This window comes from Oncorhynchus gorbuscha, unplaced genomic scaffold (genome assembly GCF_021184085.1).
Source record: "Oncorhynchus gorbuscha isolate QuinsamMale2020 ecotype Even-year unplaced genomic scaffold, OgorEven_v1.0 Un_scaffold_777, whole genome shotgun sequence".
Lineage (NCBI taxonomy): Eukaryota > Metazoa > Chordata > Actinopteri > Salmoniformes > Salmonidae > Oncorhynchus > Oncorhynchus gorbuscha.
Genome location: NW_025745807.1, coordinates 233,639 through 251,677, shown reverse-complemented (window position 1 = coordinate 251,677; position 18,039 = coordinate 233,639). Strand labels below are relative to the sequence as shown.

The 18,039-nt window shown below is 47.2% G+C and overlaps 1 protein-coding gene across 2 annotated transcripts in view; it reads right to left on the bottom strand.

Annotated features, from left to right (window-relative positions):
• Window positions 1-472: 472 nt before the first annotated feature.
• The window catches only part of LOC124020226 (netrin-3-like), a 112,474-nt gene continuing 94,907 nt past the window's right edge, over window positions 473-18,039 (bottom strand). The window contains exons 6-7 of one of the 2 annotated variants that reach the window (XM_046335593.1): window positions 3,456-3,533; window positions 473-3,210 (exon numbers count right to left, since the gene is read on the bottom strand). In XM_046335593.1, the coding sequence (XP_046191549.1) occupies window positions 2,819-3,210; window positions 3,456-3,533 (470 nt within the window). In that variant the 3' untranslated portion in view covers window positions 473-2,818. The remainder of the gene's footprint in view (window positions 3,211-3,455; window positions 3,534-18,039) is intronic. The other variant, XM_046335594.1, reaches the window with a different exon arrangement.

The following is an 18,039-nucleotide window of genomic DNA, read 5'->3' as shown; positions in this document are numbered from 1 at the left end:
ACGTTGACAGTCACTGAGCTCTTCATTAAGGCCCTTTTTGTCTATGGAGATTGCATGGCTGTGTGCTCAATTTTATACACTTGTCAGCACTAGATGTGGCTGAAATAGCCAAATCCACTCATTTGAAGGGGTGTCCACATACTTTTGTATATATAGTGTATGAAGGAGGACCCTCAACCATTACACATAAAACTTAGTCTAGACAGACACAATTTGTGTGAACAAATTCTAAATCCATTCAGCTTTTTTTGGACTGACAATATTTAGTAAACATTCTTCGCTGCAACAACATGATCTCAGAAGGAAGTACAATCATACCATGTGTCTGTATGTAGTTTTTACAGTTGGCATCGTCTCATTTATAGACACTGAGTGTACAAAACATTGGGAACATATTTTTGACATTGAGTTGCACCCCCTTTTGCTCTCAAAACAGCCTCAATTCGTCAGGGCGTGGACTCTATTCGTCAAAAGCGTTCCACAAGGATGCTCGCCCATTTTGACTCCAATGCTTCCCACAGTTGTAGGAAGTTGGCTGGATGTCCTTTGAGTGGGGGACCGTTCTTGATACACACAGAAAACTGTTGAGCATGAAAAAAACGTTCTTGGCACACGCAAACAGGTGCGTCTATCTCCTATTACCATAACCCATTCAAAGGCACTGAAATATTTTGTCTTCACTCTCAATGGCACACAATCCATCCCAATTATCTCAGGGCCTCAAAATCCGTCTTTATCCTTTCTACACTGATTGAAGTGTATTGAACAAAATGACACCAATAAGGGAGCATAGCTTTCACCTGCATGGAAAGAGCCTACATGTTTGTACACTCAGTGTGGAAAACTCTAAATGGAAACTACACCACTTATTAATAAGGACTGCAGCTGACTTCTGTCACTTATCTAAGACACAGAAACACACGTTACGGAACAGAAAGAACAGAGGCCTGACAAGGAGAGAGGGAGAGACACTTCTGAGGGGCTTGAAAATGTGACAAACCAAACATAGCACTGCAGCCAACAAACCACGAGCATTACATTAGTGCTCGCTAGAATGACCCCTTAACAATGTCTTTACGTTGTACGCTCTTTTTAAATAAATTAAGTCAAAGGTCAAAGACAAAACATCAGCATTAAGAGCAAACAGACGTTCCTTTGTGGTTTCGTTTCTGGCCTGATTTTCTCATTTTCTTGATTAAATGTAGGAACAGCCCGATGCATTATTGGCAACAGAAGAGAGGGGTCAGGTGTCGGCAAGATGACGAAGGGTGTTTCCTCTGGATTGTGATGTTAACAATTGTTAATTCCTTGCTCTGCTTATTGTAACTTCTTTCTTTGCATCGGACAGACCAGCAAAACCACAAACATGCAAATGTACAAAAAACCTGTCGCCTAGAAGTTTACGGACTCTTTGTTTTGAGCTCTTCTCTTGGCAAGCGATCACTAGCCCGTCATTGGACACATCGTCAAAAGTGGTAGGAAAAGAGAAAGACAGAAATAATAAACATATTGGTCACACAATGACACGTGACCTTTTTATCAACTAACACAGGAAGACATTATGCATAATATCCTCCTGAAGTTTGGGGTATTGGCTGTTGTTTTGTTGTGAAGCGGGCTACTTTCCACTCTGCCGGAGTCTCTCTCTCTCCCTCTCTAAAAAAATAATAATATATATATTTAGTCAGATAATGATGCATGGTTCAATTTCCTGCTCATGGTGTGAGGGCTGGCAGGGGGGGGTGCATGGGTTCTGGGACTTCACTTAGATAGTGAGACAGTAGGTCGGTAGGAGTATAGGGATCTGAGAACAGAATTACGTGAATATAGAATAAAGGAGAAACAATATTAGAGTTTAGAGTTAGTCCGTCTCTAAGCAGTCTCACTGTCTGTCTATGACTGGATCTGTAGAACCAGTGAGTGAGTGGTGGGGTCATTGTCAACAGCTGTAGCGTGTAGACTAGAGTGTAGCAGGTGCCTCTGTCTGAAGTTATGTATATACTGCAATGGCAGTGGTGGTAAAAGTGAGGTTTGGAGGTGGAGAAGGCCCCTGTGGGGACAGCTCTTGTTGTGGTGACGATCCTCTGTGGACGAGGATGCAGCCGTTGTGGGGTCTGGTCCAGAGATGCTACTGCAGAGAGTTGATGTCTACATATCTTAACATATGGAATAAGAGTACAAGGCAAAATGGCCTCTCTAGGCTAGTAATCTCAGTTGCGTAGAACAAGGTGGGGGTTTAGAGACAGTGAAACAGTGGTGGAGTAGGCAGACGAGCTGAGCTTGTGCAGCTTTTCTTTTCATTGGTTGCAGCCTGCATGAGGGACTTTGCTACAACACAAAAAAATCAGTCTCTCTCTCTCCGATTATCCAAGCTTCATAAATACTCCTGGTACAAGAACGGAAATGTGAACTCTGATAGTTTCAAAACACTAAAACATGGTGACAGGAGGGGGGACTAAAGCAGTCTGAAGGGGGGGGGGGGGTTGTGAGTGGGGCAAGAGTGGACATTTTTGCTGTCGTTGTCATTTCGTACCCTTTTTAATGGTCCCTTTTTAAGGCAGACCAATAGATAAGAGTCCCATGATTAAAGCACAAAATAAAAATGAAGTAGTTATATAATATACACAAAGTGGTCCTTAAACAGGCAAAATACATGCAGTCCCTGTCATGTGCAGTGTCCCCGCTTTGGGGTTCAGGGTTTTTAGGGAGTCAGGGGTGGGGTCGTTTGTGAACTAGCTGAGAGCTAGGAAGGGGTCATGGGGGGGTAGGAGAATGGGTGGGGGGTGGTGTTGGATGGGATGTGCTGCTCTCTCTCCCATCATGCTTTGCTGCACTTGCCGTTCTTCTCTTTGCGCTGGAACTTCCGGAGGCGCCGTGTCCAAATGTCTCTCCATTGGATGACCAGGCTGTTCTTATCGGCCAGGAGCCCTATTCGCTCTGCTCCTGCAGTGGCCCCTATGGCCCCTGGTCCAGCTCTGGGACCCCCAGGCACTGAACCCCCAGGCCCGGTCTCGCTAGTGCCCATAACCAGGAAGCGCTTGCTCATCTGGATTTTTGGACACTTGCAAGCCAGGTCCTTCATGTGAATCCACAGGACGTTGTCGCCCCGTTTGAGTGGCTCGCCACGGCTCTTGTAGACGGACACCACGCTGACAGAGAACTTGGCCCAGTCGCCCACCGTCTCCATGTCCAGCACGTTGACTTGCACCGCTGACGAGACACACAGACAAACCAACCATTACAACTGATGCAGGTACAGTACTAACAAAAATGAAAAACTCATTGAAAATACTATTCAAAAGCCAGTAGTAACATAAAAATCATGTTTTGGAGTGCTGGGTTGATAATTCACTGTTATAAGTCACAGATCCAATATGGGTACTTTCTTTTTTCACCATATTCACCAATCATGTTTGATAAATAAATAGGCTGTATTCGTCTGGTCAATCACTCACCATAGTCTTTCTTGCAGTATTTCTTCATGTTGATTTTCAGATTCCCTTTCACTGGTTTGCAATATGACTCACAATCTGCTGATAAAAGAAAGAGTACCTTTTACACACACAAATAGGCAGTCGCACGTCTCGAAGTCCGGTCTCACGTCTCGAGGTCCGGTCTCACGTCTCGAAGTCCGGTCTCACGTCTAGAAGTCCAGTCTCACGTCTAGAAGTCCAGTCTCACGTCTAGAAGTCCAGTCTCACGTCTAGAAGTCCAGTCTCACGTCTAGAAGTCCAGTCTCACGTCTAGAAGTCCAGTCTCACGTCTAGAAGTCCAGTCTCACTTCTAGAATTCCAGTCTCACTTCTAGAAGTCCAGTCTCACGTCTAGAAGTCCAGTCTCACGTTTAGAAGTCCAGTCTCACGTCTAGAAGTACAGTCTCACGTCTAGAAGTCCAGTCTCACGTCTGGAAGTCCAGTCTCATGTCTGGAAGTCCAGTCTCACATCTGGAAGTCCAGTCTCACATCTGGAAGTCTAACTTGCTGGGGATAGTTACACACTTACACACAAAACAGGACATTGACAGATATAGGGACTATTACGCACATAACAAGACAATAGTTACACACTGGAGATGATAAAAAAGTGAAGATGGTGACATGGTTACATTTTCAGAACTATTACACGCCTAAGACTGTTTCACATTAGAAGTTGGAATACACGTTAGGAATCATTACACGCAGCAGGCTTTTGCACACTAAAAAAACACACACCAAGAGTGTTTTCAATGAAATGCACGTTTCACACGCACGTATTACACACACATACACACCAAGAGACACAAACATACACACGCACCCACACACAGGCCCGCAAACACACACACACACGCAATCACACAAACGGCCGAATGCGCACACGCACACACACACCACATGTGCCGGGGTTCTGAGACAGGCGCCTGGATAGAGGAAATGTTAGGTTTGGTCGGGTTAGTTGGAGTAAAATACGACCTTAGACAAATCACATGTAAGCCCCTGCAATAACCGGTGGGGGAGTCGCTGCCGGTGAAATATTACAGGGGGGGGGGGGGGGTGTCGATGTGTTTCTCTTGACCATGTTTAGTGGGGGTTGCATCATAGGTGTGTAAACTAGAGAGGTTGAACAACTTTTGCATTTGATCGACTCCATACATACTGCAGTACGGATTTGATTAAATTGAACCCATAGAGATCTATATAGGACATCAGAAAACACATGACTATTAAAATGGCCTATTGGCTTTGATGTCACTGCAGTGGGAGTTGTGACAAAAGGACAAAGGGTCAAGCATGTTCATTAAACCACCTCTACAGTACTAGTTTTGCCTACAGTTTGTGATTATAAAAGGATGGTGTACTTTAATATATGGTTTGGTTTAAAAGGTCACATAGGGACACAGAGTTGCTGACCTGACTTCTAGTGAGCAAGCCAGGGAGCTTGGTGTCTGATCTCATTTTATTCAGGCTTTTGAAAGGGACACACGGAAAAGACCAGAAGACACCAGGTTGCATTTACAGCTAGCGTAAAAATCGCAAAGACACTGAGCCCAGGTATCTGCGAACTCCCTGGTCTCCCTCTCTAGCTGCCTTCAAAGTGAAAACATTCAGAAGTTGTGAAGGGAAGCGGTCTCGCCCTCCAAAACCAAACTAAATAAAAGTGATTGCTTGCAGGAATGTGGCCCAAGAAAGGGTTTCTGGGTAAGTCGCATACGCTCGTTTTGCTGAGGGTTTGGAGAGAGCCGGAACAGACTAGGGCAGGAGGAGGAGGGGGAGGAGGACGAGAGAGGAGGCCGAGGAGCCAGTAAAAATGTCAGGGAGGCTTGGCCCATATATATCAGAGTGATGGACCTTTTATTAGTGACAAGCAGAGAGAGAGGCAGAGCAGCTGCCTAGTGCCTATACCTCTCACTCACAGCAGCTTTCAATAAACCACAGTTAAACAAACCTGGGTTAATGTGTGTGTGAGTATGTGAAAGAGAGAGAGAGGATTTGGTATGAGTGCGTGGGTGCGTGAGTTGTGGATGGGGCGCATTGAATGAATTGATGAAGTAGACCACACTGAATCTGTCATGGGGAGAGCTGAATAAATCTGTTGAATGTCGAACTATAGGAGTGGAGAGAAAACACACTTAGTGATGTGGGAGAGCAGTTCAACCGGCCAGTCAAGTAGAAAAGGAAGGTTCAACCTGCTCCCTGGCTTTTAACCATAGGGGCTTGGGCTCTAAAGTGTTGTTTGTGTACATATATGCTTGCGCGTGTGTATGTACGGTATGTATATAAGGTCTTATTTTTCTTAAAATTGCATTGTTGGTTAAGGGCTTGTATGTAAGCATTTCACTGTAAGGTCGACACCTTTTGTATTCTGTGCATGTGACAAATAACATTTGATTTGATACACCCTATATGTAAAACAAAGTATGTGGACACACCTTCAAATTAGTGAATTCGGTTATTTCATCCATACCCGTTGCTGACAGGTGTATCGAGCACACTGCCATGCAATCTCCATTGACACTAAAGCATGCATGAGAGCACTAGCTGTTCGGGAGGACTGTGTGATCACGTGGCCAATGTGAGCAAGACCTTTAAACAGGTCAATATTCAAAGCTGCGAGGCCAAAGAGATGACCAGGTTTTGTACTTAAAGGGTGCGTGGACCAACTGGCAAGTGTCTTCAATTACATTTTAAACCTCTCCTTGTAAGTCTGTAATATTTAAACAGACCAAAAAATGTCCTGTTCCCAAGATAGCGAAGGTAACCTGCCTAAATTATTAACACCCCGTAGCACTCACGTATGTAGCCATGAAGTGCTTTCAATGGCTGGTCATGGCTCACATCAACACTGTCATGCCAGAAACCCTATGGCACGTTGTCCAATGGCACGTTGTGTTAGCTAATCCAAATATATAATTTTAAAAGGCTAACTGATAATTAGAAAACCCTTTTGAAAACTCAAAATTAATATGCTGATAAGAGAAGCAATAAAACTTTAAACTTTTAAAACTTTATTCTTTAGAATATCTGGAGTTGAGAATCTGGAGTGTCAGCATTTGTGGGTTTGATTACAGGCTCAAAATGGCCAGAAACAAAGAACTTCCTTCTGAAACTCGTCAGTCTATTCTTGTTCTGAGAAATTAAGGCTATTCCATGCGAGAAATTGCCAATAAACTGAAGATCTCGTACAATGCTGTGTACTACTCCCTTTATAGAAAAACGCAAAATGGATCTAACCAGAATAGAAAGAGGAGGGGGAGGCCCCGGTGCACAACTGAGTAAGAGGACAAGTACATTAGAGTGTCTAGTTTGAGAAACAGACGCCTCACAAGTCCTCAACTGGCAGCTTCATTAAATAGTACCAGCAAAACACCAGTCTCAACGTCAACAGTGAAGAGACGACTCCGGGATGCTGGCCTTCTAGGCAGAGTTGCCATATCTCAGACTGACCAATAAAAAGAAAAGATTAAGATGGGAAAAAGAACACAAACACTGGACAGAGGAACTCTGCCTAGAAGGCCAGCATCCCGGAGGTGCCTCTTCACTGTTGACATTGAGACTGGTGTTTAAATATATCATTGAGGTCGGAAGTTTACATACACCTTAGCCAAATACATTTAGGCAATGCTACCAAATACTAATTGAGTGTATGTAAACCTCTTACCCACTGCGAATGTGATGAAGAAATAAAAGCTGAAATAAATCATTCTCTCTACTATTATTAAGACATTTCACATTCTTAAAAGTGTGGTGGTGGTCTGAACTGGCTTAAGACAGGGAATTTTTACTAGGATTAAATGTCAGGAATTGTGAAACACTGAGTTTAAATGTATTTGGCTAAGGTGTATGTAAACTTCCAACTTCAACTGTATATGCACATCTGTGTGTGCGTTCCTGCATGTGTGTGCATGGTACCCTGGTACAGTGGCAAGCTGTGCAGCCCATGATATCAGTGGTGAAACTCTGGCTCAGGGCCAGTGTGTGTTTTCCCATGAAGAGTCACTTACTGATGGGCATTCACCTGGAAAACCCCCCATGAATCGCCCATTGACCCAGAAGGGCCGCGGCTGAAAACACACAATCACATGCATTGGCGGCTCTGGTTACTCTTGTTCCCCTGTCACCTATTCACAGCGTGGTGACAGGGACAAATTGCAACTACCACCCCCTTGAACATACACAAACACGCACACACACACACACACACACACACGAAAGCGAGACATTTTCAGATTTTGGGTTTCTGAGGGCCTTATGAAGGAGGAGAGGTATGTTCGTCTATGGTGGGCTGGGCGGGAGGAGAGAGAGGGATGGATGGGACATTTGCCTGTATGTTGCCCATTTGTGCAGAGATTAATTGACGATAAACAATCTTTCTTGTTTTTTTAATTGTTTTTTTATTTAACCTTTATTTAACCAGGTAGGCTAGTTGAGAACGCCTTTATTTAACCAGGTAGGCTAGTTGAGAACACCTTTATTTAACCAGGTAGGCTAGTTGAGAACACCTTTATTTAACCAGGTAGGCTAGTTGAGAACACCTTTATTTAACCAGGTAGGCTAGTTGAGAACACCTTTATTTAACCAGGTAGGCTAGTTGAGAACAAGTTCTCATTTGCAACTGCGACCTGGCCAAGATAAATAAATAAAAACAGTATGGGGATGAGGTAAGTAAAAATGGGTGGGCTATTTACCGATAGACTATGTACAGCTGCAGCGATCGGTTAGCTGCTCAGATAGCAGATGTTTGAAGTTGGTGAGGGAGATAAAAGTCTCCAACTTCAGCGATTTTTGCAATTCATTCCAGTCACAGGCAGCAGAGAACTGGAACGAAAGGCGGCCAAATGAGGTGTTGGCTTTAGGGATGATCAGTGAGATACACCTGCTGGAGCGCGTGCTACGGATGGGTGTTGCCATCGTGACCGGTGAACTGAGATAAGGTGGAGCTTTACCTAGCATGGACTGACCTGGAGCCAGTGGGTCTGGCGACGAATATGTAGCGAGGGCCAGCTGACTAGAGCATACAGGTCGCAGTGGTGGGTGGTATAAGGTGCTTTAGTGACAAAACGGATGGCACTGTGATAAACTACATCCACTTTGCTGAGTAGAGTGTTGGAAGCAATTTTGTAGATGACATCGCCAAAGTCGAGGATTGGTAGGATAGTCAGTTTTACTAGGGTAAGTTTGGCAGCGTGAGTGAAGGAGGCTTTGTTGCGGAATAGAAAGCCGACTCTAGATTTGATTTTCGATTGGAGATGTTTGATATGAGTCTGGAAGGAGAGTTTACAGTCTAGCCAGACACCTAGGTACTTATAGATGTCCACATATTCAAGGTCGGAACCATCCAGGGTGGTGATGCTGGTCAGGCGTGCGGGTGCAGGCAGCGAACGGTTGAAATGTCATGCAGGTGAAAGAGGACCCAAAAGCGACTTGGCGAAAACAGAGTCTTTAATCCAGTAAAGTAAATACAAACAAAAAAACACAACTTTCACTCGAAATGACGAGGACAAACTGGAGACTCGATCTTGAACAGCAGGTGAACAGCAGGTTGCCTCGGGAAGGCACTTGAACCAGACAGACTCAGACACCTGCTCACCACGCAGCATCTGAGGAAAACACGACACGACAGGGCGATACACAAACACAGCACGGTGAATTCTAGACAAGGAACCGACAGGACAGGAACGGAACACAAAGGAAGAAATAGGGACTCTAATCAGGGGAAAGGATCGGGAACAGGTGTGGGAAGACTAAATGATTGATTAGGGGAATAGGAACAGCTGGGAGCAGGAACGGAACGATAGAGAGAAGAGAGAGCGAGAGAGTGAGAGAGGGAGGGGAGAGAGAGGGATAGAAAGAGGGAAAGAACCTAATAAGACCAGCAGAGGGAAACGAATAGAATGGGAAGCACAGGGACAAGACAAGATAATAAATGACAAAACATGACAGTACCCCCCACTCACCGAGCGCCTCCTGGCGCACTCGAGGAGGAATCCTGGCGGCAACGGAGGAAATCATCAATGAGTGAACGGTCCAGCACGTCCCGAGACGGAACCCAACTCCTCTCCTCAGGACCGTAACCCTCCCAATCCACTAAGTATTGGTGACCCCGTCCCCGAGAACGCATGTCCATGATCTTATGTACCTTGTAAATAGGTGCGCTCTCGACAAGGACGGGAGGGGGGAGGGAAGACGAACGGGGTGCGAAGAAAGGGCTTGACACAGGAGACATGGAAGACAGGATGGACGCGACGAAGATGTCGCGGAAGAAGCAGTCGCACAGCGACAGGATTGACGACCTGGGAGACACGGAACGGACCAATGAACCGCGGAGTCAACTTACGAGAAGCTGTCGTAAGAGGAAGGTTGCGAGTGGAAAGCCACACTCTCTGGCCGCAACAATACCTTGGACTCTTAATCCTGCGTTTATTGGCGGCTCTCACAGTCTGTGCCCTGTAACGGCAAAGTGCAGACCTCACCCTCCTCCAGGTGCGCTCACAACGTTGGACAAACGCTTGAGCGGAGGGAACGCTGGACTCGGCAAGCTGGGATGAGAACAGAGGAGGCTGGTAACCCAGACTACTCTGAAACGGAGATAACCCGGTAGCAGACGAAGGAAGCGAATTGTGAGCGTATTCTGCCCAGGGGAGCTGTTCTGCCCAAGACGCAGGGTTTCTGAAAGAAAGGCTGCGTAGTATGCGACCAATCGTCTGATTGGCCCTCTCTGCTTGACCGTTAGACTGGGGATGAAACCCGGAAGAGAGACTGACGGACGCACCAATCAAACGACAGAACTCCCTCCAAAACTGTGACGTGAATTGCGGGCCTCTGTCTGAAACGGCGTCTAACGGGAGGCCATGAATTCTGAATACATTCTCGATAATGATTTGTGCCGTCTCCTTAGCGGAAGGAAGTTTAGCGAGGGAATGAAATGTGCCGCCTTAGAGAACCTATCGACAACCGTAAGAATCACAGTCTTCCCCGCAGACAAAGGCAGACCGGTAATGAAGTCTAGGGCGATGTGAGACCATGGTCGAGAAGGAATGGGGAGCGGTCTGAGACGACCGGCAGGAGGAGAGTTACCCGACTTAGTCTGCGCGCAGTCCGAACAAGCAGCCACGAAACGGCGCGTGTCACGCTCCTGAGTCGGCCACCAAAAGCGCTGGCGAATAGACGCAAGAGTGCCTCGAACACCGGGATGACCAGCTAACTTGGCAGAGTGAGCCCACTGAAGAACAGCCAGACGAGTGGAAACAGGAACGAAAAGGAGGTTACTAGGACAAGCGCGCGGCGACGCAGTGTGCGTGAGTGCTTGCTTAACCTGTCTTTCAATTCCCCAGACTGTTAACCCGACAACACGCCCATAAGGAAGAATCCCCTCGGGATCAGTAGAAGCCACAGAAGAACTAAACAGACGGGATAAGGCATCAGGCTTGGTGTTCTTGCTACCCGGACGGTAAGAAATCACAAACTCGAAACGAGCGAAAAACAACGCCCAACGAGCTTGACGGGCATTAAGTCGTTTGGCAGAACGGATGTACTCAAGGTTCTTATGGTCTGTCCAAACGACAAAAGGAACGGTCGCCCCCTCCAACCACTGTCGCCATTCGCCTAGGGCTAAGCGGATGGCGAGCAGTTCACGGTTACCCACATCATAGTTGCGCTCAGATGGCGACAGGCGATGAGAAAAATAAGCGCAAGGATGAACCTTATCGTCAGACTGGAAGCGCTGGGATAGAATGGCTCCCACGCCTACCTCTGAAGCGTCAACCTCGACAATGAATTGTCTAGTGACGTCAGGAGTAACGAGGATAGGAGCGGACGTAAAACGTTCTTTTAGAAGATCAAAAGCTCCCTGGGCGGAACCGGACCACTTAAAACACGTCTTGACAGAAGTAAGAGCTGTGAGAGGGGCAGCAACTTGACTGAAATTACGAATGAAACGCCGATAGAAATTAGCGAAACCTAAAAAGCGCTGCAACTCGACACGTGACCTTGGAACGGGCCAATCACTGACAGCTTGGACCTTAGCGGAATCCATCTGAATGCCTTCAGCGGAAATAACGGAACCGAGAAAAGTAACGGAGGAGACATGAAAAGAGCACTTCTCAGACTTTACGTAGAGACAATTCTCTAAAAGGCGCTGTAGAACACGTCGAACGTGCTGAACATGAATCTCGAGTGACGGAGAAAAAATCAGGATATCGTCAAGATAGACAAAAACAAAGATGTTCAGCATGTCTCTCAGAACATCATTAACTAATGCCTGAAAAACAGCTGGCGCATTGGCGAGACCAAACGGCAGAACCCGGTACTCAAAATGCCCTAACGGAGTGTTAAACGCCGTTTTCCACTCGTCCCCCTCTCTGATGCGCACGAGATGGTAAGCGTTACGAAGGTCCAACTTAGTAAAGCACCTGGCTCCCTGCAGAATCTCGAAGGCTGATGACATAAGGGGAAGCGGATAACGATTCTTAACCGTTATGTCATTCAGCCCTCGATAATCCACGCAGGGGCGCAGAGTACCGTCCTTCTTCTTAACAAAAAGAACCCCGCCCCGGCCGGAGAGGAAGAAGGCACTATGGTACCGGCGTCAAGAGACACAGACAAATAATCCTCGAGAGCCTTACGTTCGGGAGCCGACAGAGAGTATAGTCTACCCCGAGGAGGAGTGGTCCCCGGAAGGAGATCAATACTACAATCATACGACCGGTGAGGAGGAAGGGAGTTGGCTCGGGACCGACTGAAGACCGTGCGCAGATCATGATATTCCTCCGGCACTCCTGTCAAATCGCCAGGTTCCTCCTGAGAAGTAGGGACAGAAGAAACGGGAGGGATGGCAGACATTAAACACTTCACATGACAAGAAACGTTCCAGGATAGGATAGAATTACTAGACCAATTAATAGAAGGATTATGACATACTAGCCAGGGATGACCCAAAACAACAGGTGTAAACGGTGAACGAAAAATCAAAAAGAAATAGTCTCACTGTGGTTACCAGATACTGTGAGGGTTAAAGGTAGTGTCTCAAATCTGATACTGGGAAGATGACTACCATCTAAGGCGAACATGGGCGTAGGCTTCTCTAACTCTCTGAAAGGAATGTCATGTTTCCGAACCCATGCTTCGTCCATGAAACAACCCTCAGCCCCAGAGTCTATCAAGGCACTACATGTAGCACCCGAACCGGTCCAGCGTAGATGGACCGACAAAGTAGTACAGGATTTTGATGGAGAGACTTGAGTAGTTGCGCTCACCTGTAGCCCTCCGCTTACAGATGAGCTCTGGCTTTTACTGGACATGAATTAACAAAATGTCCAGCAACTCCGCAATAGAGGCACAGGCGGTTGGTGATCCTCCGTTCCCTCTCCTTAGTCGAGATGCGAATCCCTCCCAGCTGCATGGGCTCAGACTCTGAGCCAGAGGAGGGAGATGGTTGCGATGCGGAGCAGGGAAACACCGTTGATGCGAGCTCTCTTCCACGAGCCCGGTGACGAAGATCTACCCGTCGTTCTATGCGGATGGCGAGAGCAATCAAAGAGTCCACATCTGAAGGAACCTCCCGGGAGAGAATCTCATCCTTAACCACTGCGTGGAGTCCCTCCAGAAAACGAGCGAGCAGCGCCGGCTCGTTCCACTCACTAGAGGCAGCAAGAGTGCGAAACTCAATAGAATAATCCGTTATGGACCGTTCACCTTGGCATAAGGAAGCCAGGGCCCTAGAAGCCTCCCTACCAAAAACTGAACGGTCAAAAACCCGAATCATCTCCTCTTTAAAGTTCTGGAACTTGTTAGAGCAATCAGCCCTTGCCTCCCAGATAGCTGTGCCCCATTCTCGAGCCCGGCCAGTAAGGAGTGAAATGACGTAAGCAACCCGAGCTCTCTCTCTAGAGTATGTGTTGGGTTGGAGAGAGAACACAATCTCACACTGCGTGAGAAAGGAGCGGCACTCAGTGGGCTGCCCGGAGTAGCAAGGTGGGTTATTAACCCTAGGTTCTGGAGGCTCGGCAGGCCAGGAAGTAACAGGTGGCACGAGACGTAGACTCTGGAACTGTCCAGAGAGGTCGGAAACCTGAGCGGCCAGGTTCTCCACGGCATGGCGAGCAGCAGACAATTCCTGCTCGTGTCTGCCGAGCATGGCTCCTTGGATCTCGACGGCAGTGTAACGAGCGTCTGAAGTCGCTGGGTCCATTCCTTGGTCGGTTCCTTCTGTCATGCAGGTGAAAGAGGACCCAAAAGCGACTTGGCGAAAACAGAGTCTTTAATCCAGTAAAGTAAATACAAACAAAAAACACAACTTTCACTCGAAATGACGAGGACAAACTGGAGACTCGATCTTGAACAGCAGGTGAACAGCAGGTTGCCTCGGGAAGGCACTTGAACCAGACAGACTCAGACACCTGCTCACCACGCAGCATCTGAGGAAAACACGACACGACAGGGCGATACACAAACACAGCACGGTGAATTCTAGACAAGGAACCGACAGGACAGGAACGGAACACAAAGGAAGAAATAGGGACTCTAATCAGGGGAAAGGATCGGGAACAGGTGTGGGAAGACTAAATGATTGATTAGGGGAATAGGAACAGCTGGGAGCAGGAACGGAACGATAGAGAGAAGAGAGAGCGAGAGAGTGAGAGAGGGAGGGGGAGAGAGAGGGATAGAAAGAGGGAAAGAACCTAATAAGACCAGCAGAGGGAAACGAATAGAATGGGAAGCACAGGGACAAGACAAGATAATAAATGACAAAACATGACATGAAAAGCATGCATTTGGTTTTACTAGCGTTTAAGAGCAGTTGGAGGCCACGGAAGGAGTGTTGTATGGCATTGAAGCTCGTTTGGAGGTTAGATAGCACAGTGTCCAAGGACGGGCCGGATGTATATAGAATGGTGTCGTCTGCGTAGAGGTGGATCAGGGAATCGCCCGCAGCAAGAGCAACATCATTGATATATACAGAGAAAAGAGTCGGCCCGAGGATTGAACCCTGTGGCACCCCCATAGAGACGGCCAGAGTACCGGACAGCATGCCCTCCGATTTGACACACTGAACTCTGTCTAGTAGTTGGTGAACCAGGCATGGCAGTCATCCGAAAAACCGAGGTACTGAGTCTGCCGATAAGAATATGGTGATTGACAGAGTCGAAAGCCTTGGCAAGGTCGATGAAGACGGCTGCATAGTACTGTCTTTTATCGATGGCGGTTATGATATCGTTTAGTACCTTTAGCGTGTCTAAGGTGCACCCGAGACCGGCTCAGAAACCAGATTGCACAGCGGAGAAGGTACGGTGGGATTCGAGACTTGGCTTTCGAAGACCTTAGATAGGCAGGGCAAGATGGATATAGGTCTGTAACAGTTTGGGTCCAGGGTGTCTCCCCCTTTGAAGAGGGGGATGACTACGGCAGCTTTCCAATCCTTGGGGATCTCAGACGATATGAAAGAGAGGTTGAACAGGCTGGTAATAAGGGTTGCGACAATGGCGGCGGATAGTTTCAAAAATAGAGGGTCCAGATTGTCAAGCCCAGCTGATTTGTACGGGTCCAGGTTTTGCAGCTCTTTCAGAACATCTGCTATCTGGATTTGGGTAAAGGAGAACCTGGAGAGGCTTGGGCGAGTAGCTGCGGGGGGGCGGAGCTGTTGGCCGAAGTTGGAGTAGCCAGGCGGAAGGCATGACCAGCCATTGAGAAATGCTTGTTGAAGGTTTCGATAATCATGGATTTATCGGTGGTGACCGTGTTACCTAGCCTCAGTGCAGTGGGCAGCTGCGAGGAGGTGCTCTTGTTCTCCATGGACTTCACAGTGTCCCTTTTGGAGTTGTAGCTACAGGATGCAAATTTCTGCCTGAAGAAGCTGGCCTTAGCTTTCCTGACTGACTGCGTGTATTGATTCCTGACTTCCCTGAACAGTTGCATATCGTGGGTACTATTCGATGCTATTGCAGTCCACCACAGGATGTTTTTGTGCTGGTCGAGGGCAGTCAGGTCTGGAGTGAACCAAGGGCTATATTTGTTCTTAGTTCTGTATTTTTTGAACGGAGCATGCTTATCTAAAATGGTGAGGAAGTTACTTTTAAAGAATGACCAGGCATCCTCAACTGACGGAATGAGGTCAATGTCCTTCCAGGATACCCGGGCCAGGTCGATTAGAAAGGTCTGCTCACAGAAGTGTTTTAGGGAGCGTTTGACAGTGATGAGGGGTGGTCGTTTGACTGCGGCTCCGTAGCGGATACAGGCAATGAGGCAGTGATCGCTGAGATCCTGGTTGAAGACAACGGAGGTGTATTTGGAGGGCCAGTTGGTCAGGATGACGTCTATGAGGGTGTCCTTGTTTACAGATTTAGGGTTGTACCTGGTGGGTTCCTTGATGATTTGTGTGAGATTGAGGGCATCTAGCTTAGATTGTAGGACTGCCGGGGTGTTAAGCATATCCCAGTTTAGGTCACCTAACAGAACAAACTCTGAAGCTAGATGGGGGGCGATCAATTCACAAATGGTGTCCAGGGCACAGCTGGGAGCTGAGGGGGGTCGGTAGCAGGTGGCAACAGTGAGAGACTGAGTAATTTTCAAAATTAGTAGTTCGAACTGTTTGGGTATGGACCTGGAAAGTATGACATTACTTTGCAGGCTATCTCTGCAGTAGACTGCAACTCCTCCCCCTTTGGCAGTTCTATCTTGACGGAAAATGTTATAGTTGGGTATGGAAATCTCAGAATTTTTGGTGGCCTTCCTGAGCCAGGATTTAGACACGGCAAGGACATCAGGGTTAGCAGAGTGTGCTAAAGCAGTGAGTAAAACAAACTTAGGGAGGAGGCTTCTGATGTTGACATGCATGAAACCAAGGCTTTTTCGATCACAGAAGTCAACAAATGAGGGTGCCTGGGGCCATGCAGGGCCTGGGTTTACCTTCACATCACCTGCGGAAAACAGAGTAGGACTAGAATGAGGGTGCGGCTAAAGGCTATCAAAACTGGTCGCCTAGAGCGTTGGGGACAGAGAATAAAAGTAGCAGATTTCTGGGCATGGTAGAATATATTCAGGGCATAATACTCAGACAGGGGTATGGTGGGGTGCGGGTACAGCGGAGGTAAGCCCAGGCACTTGGTGATGATGAGAGCGGTTGTATCACTGGACATGCTGGTTGTAATGGGTGAGGTCACCGCATGTGTGGGAGGTGGGACAAAGGAGGTATCAGGGGTATGAAGAGTGGAACTAGGGGCTCCATTGTAAACTAAAACAATGATAACTAATCTGAACAACAGTATACAAGGCATATTGACATTTGAGAGAGACATACAGCAAGGCATACAGTAATTACAGGTGTTGAATTGGGAGAGCTAGCTAAAACAGTAGCTAAAACAGTAGGTGAGACAACAACAGCTAATCAGCTAGCACAACAACAGCAGGGTAGGGGAAGCTAGACTGGCGAGTATTATCCAGGTAAAAAAAAACTGGCTGGCTGTGCAGAAGGAAAAAGGTAAAAGCCGCTGGCAGTGGCTAACAATGACTAAATAGCTTGTAGCTAGTTAGCTGGTTAGCTTCTGGAGGTTCTTGAGTGCGTTTTAAAAATTTAAAATAATAGCGATTCCATATCACATTGGGTGAGGCAGGTTACCGGAAGGTATAAACGAATAAAACATCGAAAAGAGATTGAAAGTAAATATGGGTCCAGTGAGTGGTTGGGACGCGGCGATTCAGACAGTTAGCAGGCCTGTGCTAACAAGCTAACAGTTAGTAGGCCTGGGCTAAACAAGGTAGCAGTTAGCGGCCCGGGGTTAAACAAGCTAGCAGTTAGCAGGCCGAATTAGCAAGCAAGGAGATAGCAAGGGCTAGAAAGTTAGCCTTTGGGGGACGTCGCGATGGGGTGAGTCTGTTTATGCCTCTTCATGCGGTGATAGACCGGTCGTGGGTCCGGATATTGTAGCCCAGGAGTATGCTTCGGTGGTAGCACAGGAGCTCTGGCCAGGCTAGCTTCAAGCTAAGTGGGTGGAAACGCTAGCCAGGAGTAATCATCCGTGGTTGCGGTTAGTTAGTTAGCTAGTTGTGAAGATCCAGCTGAAAATGTTTCCCGTTTGCGGTGGGAATCCGGGGATAAAAAAAATTATAGGTCCGTTATGCTCTGGGTTAGAGTCGCGTTGTTCGAACTGGCGAGAGCTTTCCGAGCTAAAGGTTAGCTGATGACCGGTTAGCTGAAGACCGCTAGCAATGGTTTGCTGACTGATAGCTGGTAGTTAGCTGGCTAGCTTCAGTTGAGGGGTTCCGGATCCGAAGTAAATATAAATACTTTAGAGAAAAAAAGCAGATCCGCGCTACATTGGGTGAGGCGGGTTGCAGGAAAGTATTTAGAAGTTGAGGTTTAGCAAAATGTTTTAAAAGATATGCGAAGAAAATATGTAAAAAAAACGATATATACAAGGGACACGACATGACAAAAAGTCTGAACTGTTACGCCATCTTTGTTTGTCACAGTGGAAAAACACTTTCCAAGGGAAGCAAAAACACAGTGTATTGTGTGTATTGTGTGTGGGTTACAATCCCAAGCAAAGATTGGGTTGGTGTAAGCAATG